This window comes from Mus pahari, chromosome 8, assembly GCF_900095145.1.
Source record: "Mus pahari chromosome 8, PAHARI_EIJ_v1.1, whole genome shotgun sequence".
Taxonomy (NCBI): Eukaryota; Metazoa; Chordata; class Mammalia; order Rodentia; family Muridae; genus Mus; species Mus pahari.
Window position 1 is genome coordinate 108,549,469 of NC_034597.1, and position 13,172 is coordinate 108,562,640.

At 46.1% G+C, this 13,172-nt stretch overlaps 1 protein-coding gene across 21 annotated transcripts in view; it reads right to left on the reverse strand.

Annotated features, from left to right (window-relative positions):
• Dock9 (dedicator of cytokinesis 9) overlaps nt 1–13,172 on the reverse strand; it is a 258,321-nt gene that overhangs the window by 21,091 nt on the left and 224,058 nt on the right. For all 21 annotated transcript variants that reach the window (XM_021203260.2, XM_021203261.1, XM_021203258.1 and 18 more), the window contains one exon: nt 12,951–13,057. In XM_021203260.2, coding sequence (XP_021058919.1) covers nt 12,951–13,057 — 107 coding nt within the window. The remainder of the gene's footprint in view (nt 1–12,950; nt 13,058–13,172) is intronic.

Consider the following 13,172-nt stretch of genomic DNA (forward strand, 5'->3'; position numbering starts at 1 on the left):
TACATACATTCACACAGACAAAACACTCATATACATAAAACTTTTAGAGAAGCTATAGGAGGTTGACACTGTTATAGAAAGACTCTCCTTTCTGATGAACAAATTCTGACAGTGTTGAGACACGGAGCAGTACTAAGGACGACTTCAACTCTAACTGAACGTCTTGAAGTTATCCAGGGATGGTGTATGGTGGGACTTAGGCCTGCTTCCCTGACATCCTTCCTGCACAGTCCCCTGCTTTCTGTGGAGCTCTTGGAGTTTGGAGGTGACACTGTCTATGGCTTAATCATACTAATCGTCTTCTTCTTAGCCACAGCCGCAGGCTCATCACGGTGCTGTGGCAGTCAGTTTTAGGCTCCCAACTTGGAATGCTCAGATGGAAATGGTGGTCACGGGAGAGGCAGCTTAGAGCCTATGGGGGCCATGGAAAGGGACTGAAGATCCTGCTTCTGTCCCAACTAACAACAGCGCTGCTAAAGGCTTGCACTCCATAAGGTAAACCTATTTATTTGTCCCTTCTCTTGATCTGGAACTGATTCTTTGTGAATCTCACATCATGCACCCCAATCCCACTCATCTCCCCATCCCTTTGTGTCTGCCCTCCACCCTTGTAATCTCCTCCTCAAAGAGAATAAACAATGTGTCCAACAGTATACTTTTTTGTTCATACATCTTTACTTGCAAATGCTCATTGCAATTGGTCTGGCTTCTCCTACACTATCAATTACTGGATCCTCACTGGGACTCTTCTTCGATATCCTGTTGCTGCCCTGTGTTATGGAGATCCTGAAGCTTTGGATCAGCAGATCAAATCCAAAGCTGGGCCCCTTCAACTGCCGCAACAGTTCATAGATGGGCCAAATCAGAGCCCTGGATCTGGGGCTAGGTGGTAGCTGAGTTGGTCAGCCTGCCAGCTCTCCCACACTCAAACCACCTGGGTGAGCTCTCCAACACTGGTCCAGCTAGCTCACCCAATGCTGCATCTGGCAAGGGGCAGGGCCAGCTCTCCTGCTCTCCTGCCCCCGGGGATGGCTCACTCACCTTTGCCGCCTGTAGTCAGCTCTACTGTGTTTCCCAGTTGAGGTGTAGAGCCCATCTCCCAAATGCTGCAGCCAGCAGGGAGCAGGGCCAGCTCTCCTGCTCTCATGACCTAGGGGCCAGCTCTCCTACCTTCCACAGGTGCTCAGGGGGAGGGGAGGTTCTTTTTTGATTTTTGATTTTGATTGTTATTGTTTTGAGACAGCTCATGTATCCCAGGCTGGACTCATCTGGTTTTATATGGTGTGAAAGATTGAACACAGGATTTCACATATACCAGACAAGCACTGTATCAATGGAACCACATGCCTCACTTCATGTGCCTTTCTCCTTCCTCATTTTTTACCTGTTCTTCCAGAATTTCATACAATGTTTCCCAAGTGTAGACTAATGTTCATCACAGGTCCAATGCCCACGGTTTATAGAGCCAAAGAAAATACCATTTTAATTAGCATGTCAGATGATACTGTGCAATCAAGCCCACTTAACTCCTGTGCCGTATTTATGACACACATCATAAAATTGTCATTTGTGGGACTGAACTCTGTACCACCAGTGCCTATAAAAAGGTTTGACAGTCGTCTTGGGCTTTATTGTAGCGCTCATTAAAGCCAGATGTACACAGTAACCACCGGAACAGATGCAGAGAACCCAGGGAACTTTCCAGAGCCATCCTGTCTCCGTTGCATTTACGTTATAAAGCAGTCTGTCCTGCTTTAATTTCTAGTCTTTTCTAATGGACAGTCTAACACACCAAATGCACCTATTATTTCTTCATGTTCCACTGCTTATTTTAAAAAAGCTAAGTGAGAAAGCATAAAAGTAAGGCTTGTATAATTACATAGTCACACTGACATCGTCATTGTAAACAGAATGAGTTTGGGCAGATCAGCAAGAATAGGTGCCGCTCCCCAGAATGCTATGGAATCTGTAGATTCTGTATGTTAATTCATAAGCCAGTTAAGCGTCTCACATTTCAATGACTACTTTCCACTTTGTATTAATTTTGCTTAAAAGGATCTTTTTACTACCAGGGTACATATTTTTTCACAGTCCCTGTCATACATAGTCAGTGACCAAGCGGTTCTCAGAAGCAGGTTTATATTTTCCTCAGTGATGTTGGTAATACCAGGTGCCGCTAACTCCCTTGTGTGATAGGTGTTGATGAGATTTATCAAAGCCTTGCATTTCCACAGATCTTAGGTCAGGCCCACCACCAATGCGTGTTTCCCAAGCACTACATCTTGCTGTTGCCATGGAACCACAGAGGGGGCTGAAGGAGTCTAAGGGAACTGTTTCCCAAGGGGATGGCTTTATTTTCAAAATATTCTACAGTGTATTCATTTGGGCCCTTCACTCTAACACCCAGGTTTACCACGAATCTAAACTTTCTGTGAAGAAGTACAGCTGGCTTTACTAGTTGCCACAGTCACACCATGGAGACAGAGGATGACCGCGCCTGTTTATTGTGGATCATAAAAGAACACTAGGTACCTTTAATTCTGTTGCCTTAGCAATTATAGCATAATAAAAATCAGAAGTAAATTATGTTTGTTTTTATCAGATGCAAAGGAAACTCCAAAAGGCAGTTCATATATCCAGAGGTGAGTTCAACCTGGGCGATAGGTGCACTGCTGACAGTTAGGTAAAAGCCAGCATCCCAGGACCTGTGAAGCTGATTCCCCGCTACTAACAGGAGTCATTCCCCTTACCCCTGGTGGACAGACACACAGCTACGTGTGGCTGCACATCAGTGCTGCCTCCAGGCTCTCTCAGCGTCACCAGTACCTGTTACACACTTAAAGTCCAGTCTCTGGCTGTCCTTACGCCCACCTACTATCTTACTCAAAGTTCTCTAGAATTCTCTCAGCATCTCAGGTCTCTCGCTAGTCCCACTGTTCTTTCCCACTTCTCAGTCCTGGCCACTGGCCATGTTTAGCCCCCATCTTTCTGTCTCTGCACTGGACTCTTCCAGGTGCCTCTGGCCAGTGTGTGTGTGTGTGTCTGTCTGTCTGTCTCTCTCTGTTTGTCTCTCTCTCTCTCTCTTGTTCCCAGTTTCTCCACTGCACCTTCATGAACACAGTTCTGAGTCAGGAGCTCATACAGTTCCAGCTTGTCTTGAACTCAGTATCTTCCAGCATTTTCCTCCCAAGTGCTGGGATTACATTGCAGGCCGCAATGTTAAGAATCTACAATGATTCTGATGTGACATTACAAGAAGAGTCGCAAAATTTTCTCAAGGAATTAAAAAAAAGTTGGAAGTGATTTTAAAAGTTTCCATTTGGCCACGCCCCCACCCCCCTGCCCCAGACATTTTAATCAAGCGCTTACTATGTGGAAGGGAGCGTGCTCTGACACCAGGGATACAAAGCCAAATCTACTCAAGTCAAGTCTTTGTCACTGGTAACTGCTCAGCGGATTTCTACCAAGTACGGGGAGTGCATTTTCAGTGGTATTGTGCTGAAGGCGCGGTCTGGGTGGTGGGGGAATTTTAGGACGGAGAATGTGGGTCACTAGGGAGAAGTTATGCTGGTAAAGCTGTCATAGGTTGTTGGTAACTAACTGAAAGCAGACTTTGGGAGTGAGGGGGGCTTGTCTTAGCCTCAAGCATGTCTAGGGAAGGCTGCTCCCCCCTGCCCCCCCCCCCGTCAGGGAGAAATGAGAAGAGCAAACAGCTATGGGGTTAAAAGCCTTGCATTCTTGAGAACAGCCACAAGCTAACCTGTTCCCTACAGAATGCCTGGGGTGGAAAAGAGGGGCTGGAATCTTTGTGGAGAGGAAGCTCTGCTCGGCCTGGACACCTCTCAGCCAGGCTTCCTGCAAGATGGTTCCTGTGGGGCTTCCTTGGCCACTTCTGCTGGATGTTGCAGTGGCATGATTTGAAGTTACTTGTGCGGGCTCTCCCCACTGACTTTTCAAGCTGTTTTTTGTGGGACGTAAGTGTTAGATATGATAATGTTTTATATACAGATATAGTCTACCTATCTGGCATCTGCTTCTTGCTATTTATCCTTTTACTCCTGCCACAAAAACAAAACAAAAAACAAAAAACAAAAATCCCAAAACAACCTCCCCTCCCCTGCACTCATTCAAAACCCAAAGCACAGATGTCACATGTCCTTTCCTCACGGAACACTAAGGATGTATCTTTAAAGCCCTGTGGGGACTGTCTTGTCCCTAGCCCTCGAGCACCTTCTCTTTCATTCCCGTCCACCATCAGGTGAACATTCTGCACCCTCACGTCCTTCTGCTGGGATGATTTGACCTCACTTTGGCCCAGAAACAATGGAGCCATTAGACCACATGCTGAAGCCCCTGAGCTGGCCAGTAAATCTCTCCTCCTTTTGAATGGTTTCCTCTCAGGCATTTGCCATAGAGACAATAAAAGCTTAGGAATACAGATGGGTTTTGTTCAGCTGTGTGGTGGAGGGCCCCTCTCCCATAAGGGAATACGCAAGCATTCTTAGCAGGCAGAACTGACTTACTGGAGACTCAGAACCACCAGCTGGTAGAGACGTGTCACAGAATAGCATGTCCTGCTCTGTGTAGGAGACAGAACTGATAGCGAGTTCTTGCAAGATGGCAGTAAGCGCTCAGTAAAGAACTCACAGTTCATCAGGAACTCAGAGGAGTGGCATCCACTCAAATATGAGGGGATGGGAAGACAGGCACGCATAAGCTTAGAGTCCATTGGGAAGAAAAAATTGAGAAAATGCCTCTCTCTACCAGGCAGCCCAGTAGGCACAGCTGTGGGGCATTTTCTTGATTAATGTTCAATGTGGAAGGGCCCAGCCCATTGTAAGTGGTGCCCCCAGGGCAGGTGCCCCCCCAGGGCAGGTGCCCCCAGGGCAGGTGGTCCTAGAGTATACCCGAGAGCAGGCAGAGCAGGCCAACATGCAGCATCCCTCCATCGCTCCTTGCCCTACAGACAGGCTTGTTCCTGCCTCCAGGTCTCTGCCCTGCTTGAGTTCCTGCCTTGGCTTCTCTCAGTGAAAGAAGTCAAACCCTTTTCTTCCCAAGCTGCTTTTGGTCACAGTGTTTTTTCACAGCAATAGAAACCCTAACTAAGACACATGGTTTGTGAAGAACTGGCACATAGTTTGATGGGCTAGAGAACCTGCACCCAGTGTCCAGGCATGAGGAGCTCCCTCGAGGGGAGACACAGGATTAAACACGCCACGGTGGCAGACTCAAAGTTTTCCACATAGGAAAGAAATTAGTCATCTAGTGAAGATAATTTCTAAAGAAGGTATCTTTTAAAATGATTCACACATCCGCTCGTGTGTATGTGCACAGTCATGTACACATGTGTAAGTGCGGATTGAGAAGACAAAAGGAGATGCCCTGGAACTGAGTTACAGGCAGTGTGGGTATTAGGAACTGAGCCTGGGTCCTCCAGAGGAGCAGGAAGCACTCTTAACCATTGAGTCCCAGGCAACCTGCCCTGGGGAGGGGAACCACTTACGAGGGGCTGGGCCCTTCCACATTGAGCATTAGTCAAGAAAATTACCCACAACCATGCCTACTGGCCTGTCTGGTAGAGATTTAAATACAATTTTACTCTGTCTTAGACAACCTAGTGTATGATGTATCATAGGATGTAGACAGCTAAACTCATTAGAGGAAAATCTGTTACATGTGCACAGAAAGATGTCATTCAACTGGAGCCTCCCCAGGGTGGCTAGGAATGGCAAGGTTTGATAAAATAAACAGAAATATCATAACCAAAGCATATTCACTGTTGTCACAAATTAGGAAAGAACGTGTCAGACATGTTTACATCCTAAGGAACACAGGTTTATCATTCTTGGTCAGGAGGCATTCAGGATCCATAGCCTATCAGCCCAAATGCATTTCTTACTGTAAAGAAATGGTGATATATGCTACAAAAAGCAGAATTAGTATAGGTTTTATCAAAAACAAACTAAAAGCAAACAGGGCAAACCTACAGTTTAGTGCTTAATAGCACCGGCTGCTCTTCCAGAGGGGCAGGGTTCAATCCTAGGCCCCCCATGACAGCACACAACTGTATGTAATTTCTGACCCCAGGGAATCCAACAGGCATGCACATGGTGCAGGGACATACATGCAGGTTAAACACCCATACGTGTAATAACACATCAACACCCTAAAGCGTTTCCTCACGGCATAAAGTGTGGATTACTCAACACCAAGGCATCGGTGGAGAATTATTCAAACTAATGCTAATTCTAAACTTAAGACAGTTACAGCTCCTCCATGAAGCAACAGCGTTTTGGACAGAAATCAGAGGCAATAATCACAGATAGTTAAGTTTAATAGACCATATATATCAATATAAAATTAAAAGGGCCATAAAACTAAGACATGCTAACTAAACACTTGGGCATATATCTGAAATTCTAAGCAGAAATTCCATTTACTTTGAATCAGCAATCATTGTCCCTGGAAACCAGAAGGAAGCCACACAATGGGCAGAACAGCGGTCGAGCAAAATGCAGGATGGGCTTCCCACCTTGGACAAACACACACTAAGCTACTCCTCATAATCATCAACATGCACAGGAACAGGCTGTGGGGTAGGTCTGTGTATCCATAAAGCACACGTTTTACGGTACTAGACTAGACTTTAAAATCTCAATGCATGAAATCTATAAGCCATTGAGGAAGTTTTAAAAAACCAAATTAGCCAGTTTCATCCATGGGGATCTTGTACTAATATAACTGAGGGTGCTGAACACCCATCTGTGGAAACATATCACTAATGGTGTGCACACACACACCTATCACACTAATGGTATGTGCACACACACCTGTGTGTATGTGCACTACAGTTAATCACACTAATAGTGCATACCCCCACACCTGTGTATATGTGCACTACAGTTAATCACACTACTGGCATGTACACACATAACTGTGTGTATGTGCACTACAATTAATTCCCACACAAGAAAGCATTTGTGTGTGATACTAACTTTTCCACATACATGATACTTGTTCTCTCTTAGGATGAAATCAATGTAATGAATAAAATAGGGCCAGACACCATCCCCATGTCTACTGTTCAGGCATAAATGAATGTGTGAGCAGGCTGCGCAATGATGTACTGTCATTGCCCACCTCACACTTGTGCTGTGCAGTCCAGAACACTAATTGCCTGGAATGTTAGAGCGCTGATCCCAGGGCCTGCAGATGTGGCACAGAGAATGAAAGCCCTTGCTGGTCTTCCCGAGGACCCGTATTTGGATCCCAGCACCCACGTCTGGCAGCTCACAGCAGCCTGTAACTCCTGCTCTAGAAGACCCAACTCCTTCTTCTGGTGTGTATAAATACAACAAAAATGATCTGAAAAAAATCACTGATTCTTGTATCCCACCCATCCTTAACTGAGTTTGGGGATGAAGAGCCAACAGAGCATAATCAGGATTTATAACAGGAACCAAGTACCCCCTAAGCACAGGCAAGTCAGGGTGCTACTGCATTAAATGGAAGCCTGCGGGGCAGGTTCCTTGTTTACACAGCCCCCTTGGTTAACACTGGGCAAATAGGTTAGTTTATGGATGAATTAACAAGTCAAAACAGAAATTCCCAGGACACAGGAACTCAGACAACTTCTAATTCTGATTCTCAGGGACTGTGAGTTAGGTGTCCTTCTTCAGTGGGAAGAAACCATCTGAAGCTATGGTTTCATCTTGCCCTGCTTTGTATCTCAATCATGCAGCTCACTGCCAGGGAAGCCTAGCACGTACTCTGGAATGAAGGATGCTCTGGTGTCAGCCAGGGACAGAACAACCACGCCAGGGGCCAAGTCCCCTTCTCCTGTGACCAATGCTGTTTGGAAGAGTCACTGTCTGGTGAGGGGACACACATGACTTAGGTGATTCTGGCACACTCCCAGTTAAGCCTAGGAGGTTAGATGGGGTTACAAGTGCCGACGTTAGGACGAGATACAGACAGAATCACTGACTATCTGCTGACTTCTGTCTTCTGAGATGCTCTATGGATGTGAACCTTTTGTCTGTTACCAGCAGCTGTTTCAGAGCAGAACTGATTCTGTCTAGAGGAAACCAGAGACGTGCTGGGTTGAATTCGTAAGTATTCTCTGTACTCAGTGGTCACTCTGGACAGGTGGGATCCATTGCCTAATAAAACAGTAGCCAATGTGCTGGCGGTAGTCAATTCTTTTAAACCAAGGGGCCAGCTCCATTTTCCATCCATCAGTGAAGATGAATGTTGGCCAGCTTCTAAGGAAAATGCATAGCTCAATTCCTGCAAGCCTCTAGCTACATTCACATCATCCAATTAATATACAGCCTTGATTTATATGTGTTCCTCTAAAAGTCACCCAGTGGAACGTGCTCTGCTGGTCGTTCTCATTAAATTCATGCCCACCAGCCCCAGAACAGTGTTCTTCTACCTAGGGACTACAGACATCAAGGGGTACTACTTGGGCCTGTCTAACAGAACAGCCACCAACCAAAACTCACACCCATGTAGAGAACACAACATTATCCAGACTATGAAGGGGATGGAAACCTTCTCACAGTATGAGAGCTGAAGAAGGGCAGACTACCACTGGTTCTGATTTGGGGCTACGCAGAGCTAAACAGAAAGGATAAACTGTTTTCTGTCTTCTCATCTAGAGTTCCTCTTGGCCCTGAAATCAACATGGCTGGTCTTCCGACTCCTAGGCTGAGATGGGCCGTGGGTGGGTCTCTCCCTCTCCTCCTTTAACTTAAAGGGGTGGGATGTAGGCTGCTGTGAGCCTAGAGGACAACATATGTGATGGCTGACATTATGTCAGCTCAGCACAGCTAATGTCATCTGAGATGGGGGAATCTCAATCAAGGAAATTCCTCCATAAGATCAAGCTGTAGACAAGACGGTAGGACATTTTATTGGTGATTGATATGGGAAGACCCAGTCTGTTATGGTTGATACCATCCCTGGGCTGGTGGTTCCTGGATCTATAATAAAGCAGGCTGAACAAGCCATGGGGAGCAAGCCAGTTGGCAGTACCCCTCCATGGCCTCTGCATCAGTTCCTGCTTCTAGGGTCCTGTCGTGACTTCTTTTGATGAAAAAAATGTGATGTGGAACTGTAAGTAAAACAAACCCTTTTGCTCCCCTAGTTTGCTTTTGGTCACAGTGTTTCACACAGCCACAGAAACCCGCAGGCAGAAGTTGGTACCAGGAGTGAGGTATTGCTGTGATAGATCTGACCATGTTGTTTTTAGAAGAGTTCTGGAAAGACTTTGAAACTTTGAGCTCAAAAAAGCTCTTGAGTGTTCAGAGCTTAGTGAGTTGTTGTAGGAGCTAAGAAGATAAACTCGGGGGCAGTACAGACAAGGGAGGCCTGGCTTATAACGTTTCAGAGGAAAGCAAAGACTACACTAAGCCATTTGTGTGATATTTTGCATTACACATCCATGGCTTCTGGTCAGCTGGGGTTGAAGAATCTGCTGTGATTAACAGGAGACCAGAACAGCTAAAGCAAAACCTTTGCTTCACTGGGACAATCAAAATGGTGGGATCCATTGCCTAATAAAACAATAGCCAATACACTGGCGATAGTCAATTCTTTTAAACCAAGGTGCCAACTCCATTTTCCATCCATCGATGAAGTTATGAAGATGAATGTTGGCCTGAAGAAGTGTTTCCTCAGGGTCAGCACACAGAAGCTGTGTTCCAGAGAGGCCAAGGCTGCATCTCATGCTGGGAGCTGAACTCGGTAGCCTAAGACTCTCCCAGATGGTGCTGGCTTTCATGGCATGAAAGGGTCATGGAGAACAGCTGGCACCTTACTTGGTTTTCCTATCTGCACTTTTAAAAAATTTTTTTTTGAGCCAGGATCTTTCTCATTCTATAGCCACCTTGAGATTGCAACAATCCTCCTGGCTCACTGCTTGGTGCTGGCACTGCAGGTGCACCAAGTCTTGGCCCCCAGGCTTGGCTTCCTTTTTGAATTTCATTAGAGTTTTTCCACTTTTCCAAATGTATAGCCTCTACCTGACAGGATCCTGTTACTGCATCAGTCACGAAGGGGGTGATTTCAAGGTTACAGGAGTCCACTACAATTCTGGTACCTTTGGGAATTCAGAATCTTCAACCTAGCAGGCGCAGGCCCTAACTTCTTAACATGCATTGAGAATGAGAACTGGATATTTTGGTATCATCATGGGTTAGGCACCTGGAAGCCACTCTGTGGTTTCATCAGGGAAGGCAGAGATGAGCCAAGCACTCCCTGGGTCTCCGGCCTGCTCCTAAGACAATTGTGCACATTTAGGTAGCTCCCTGACCGTCATATTAGAGCACTGACGGCATTTACTCATATCAACCTGTGAGGATTTAAGGGGTTGCGATTTTTATTACTGGGTCACAGGCTTCTTTCCTGTCAGCTCTCATAATTCCTTCCTCTTAGGTAGAAATTGTTCACCTCACAGATTGTTTACCTTGAGACATGCAAGCAACTGACCTGAAGATCAACATGGCAGTTTCTGTTTTCCTGTCACTGAGAACTGGTTACTTCCTGTTATTCTGAATCTTGACAGTAGGACTTTATGGCCCCGCAGTGTCTCATCCTAACCATTACTGACTGTCATGCACTATGGACCTTGTTAAAGATTTACCCACTTTATGCTTCAAGGACAGGGTGGCTCAACCATATTCTGAAAACAGCTGATAAAGTGGTCTTTGTCACACGCTCGGGTCTTACTCAGAGGTAGTGCCACCCATAGGTTTCTCCAAGGAATGTCTGTACTTGACCTCAGAGGCTCTCAAAACTACCTCAGTCTGTGGCCTGATCAGAAGTACACACGTGAGCTTCATGTCATCCTGCAGGGCAGGGTACTAGAAATTAGACTTTCAAATCCTTAATTGATCTTGTGTTCCTTACCTAATTCCAAATAAAATGTTGAGCTCCAGAGAATGGCCTGGCCCCAGAGCTGATGGACTCAACCAGAGAGAAAACACGGAAGAAACCAGTCAAAACAAAAACCAAAACCAAAAACCAACCAACCAACCAACCAACTAACCAATCAAAAAAACCAAACTACCATCTGTCCAGGCATTTCATGGTGTAAGAATGGAGTCATCAGTACAGAGTTAACAACTTATGCTCCCCCCAGGATAATTAGAAAATTTTACCCGCCACGATTAAACCTAATTTAACAGTATTCCTTTTTAAAGATTTACTTCTGTGTGTATCTTTGTGTATGTGTCTGAGTGTATATGCACAGGAGTGCATGCATGTACAGACACCAGAAGAAGGCATCGGATCCCTTAGAGCAGCAAACGCTCTTAATGGCCGAGTTGTCTCTCAAACTCTCTAATATTTCAACTTCATGAAGTACATTCATATACTATCTTCCTTTCTCACATTTAGCCTTAAATCTTGACAACCATTTGAGACTAGATAACTTACAACAGCAGCTCTTAAACTTTTTGCCCTTAAGAGCCTCTTTATATATTTAGCTTGATTTTACGTTTTTGAGACAAGAGTCTCTCTGCATAGCCACCTGATGAAGCTTGAGTCCTGTGTGAGAGGAGTGAGCCCTCATAACTCCTGAGCCATCTCTCCAGTTCTCCCTCACACAGCTTATGTTTTACCTCAGACCTCAAATAACTTTCAATTATTGACAGTTCTTGGATCCTCCACCTTCTTACTCAGTCTGCCATGTTTGTTGGTGCATTGAAGGAATCCAGCATCAGACCTGTGCTCAGTAAGGGCCTCACAGGCTTCCTCGGATGGCTCTAGAGCACATTTTCAGGAACGGGTCCATGCATCTGGTTTATGTCAGAGGAGATATTTGTCTGTGGACCCTTCTCACTGGCATAAAAACAGTGTGCCTGCACACACAGTCTCCAAGTCAAGAAATAACAGTTCAAACAGTAGAGGCAGACATAGGTATGAGCCTCTCTCTGCTGTTGTTTTCTTTCCAAATGAACAAGTAGGTAACTTTACGTTTCTCCTGGAAAGAGAGCAGAACTAAAAGGATCTTCTCACTCTTTCACTCCACCCTGGGTTTGTGGGGAGGAGGGAGACACAGGTGCATACAGGTGCACACAGGTATATACAGGTGCACACAGCTGCATACAGGTGCACACAGGTACATACAGGTGCACACAGGTACATACAGGTGCACACAGGTATATACAGGTGCACACAGGTATATACAGGTGCACACAGCTGCATACAGGTGCACACAGGTACATACAGGTATGTATAGGTGCACACAGGTACATACAGGTGCACACAGGTACATACAGGTGCACACAGGTGCATACAGGTGTACACAGATACATACAGGTGCACACAGGAATGCACACAGGTATGCACACAGGTGCATCCCTGCAGCGGAGATTCCCAGAAAAGAGACTGTAGTGAACGCAAGCAGAAGACTGGCATTTGCTCAAGTTCCCAGTTTACTATCAAAACCATCTCCTTATACAGACGTGGTCACACTGCTGTACTGTTTTGTGAGGAAGTTTACAGAAAATGCTGGGTTTTTAATCTCTATGGAGGTGGACTAAGGTGGCCCTGGGCCCCATTTCTGCATGTCTACCAGGGTGGAGGTGCCTAGAATTAGAGACACTGATGAAAATTATAGGCAGACTAAGACCATAATGAAACTCATGATCTACAGAGATCACTGTAAGGAGGAAGTGATCCTCTCTAGGAAGGATCCTCTCCCTAGGAAGGGAGAGCGAGCAGCTCAGCTTTGCCTGCTGCTGTCGGCCGTCTAGAGAGGCACCACAGGCTCAGCCTGGGCAGCGCTGGGAAGAAAGGTTCTGAATGGACACACTGACGGCATAGCTGTTCACTAGGTGGTAAGATCAGGAGGCACCACCACTCTGTACGCATCTACTGTGACAGACACGTCATGAGGTGAGAAGCCAAGCTTGAGAGCCTACCTGAGCTGCAGCACTCACCTCATTGAAATGGACGTCCTGCATGCCGACGTCTTCCATCATGGAAGCCTCTTCATCGATGTTTGGTGTGATGACCCTGAAGGCTGTGCACCCCTGTCTGAACATGCCTAGGCAGGGAGAGAGCAGAGGGAGCTCCGTCAAGCTGAATGGACTCACGGTGGGAGCACCGTCAAGCTGAATGGACTCACGGTGGGAGCACCGTCAAGCTGAATGGACTCACGG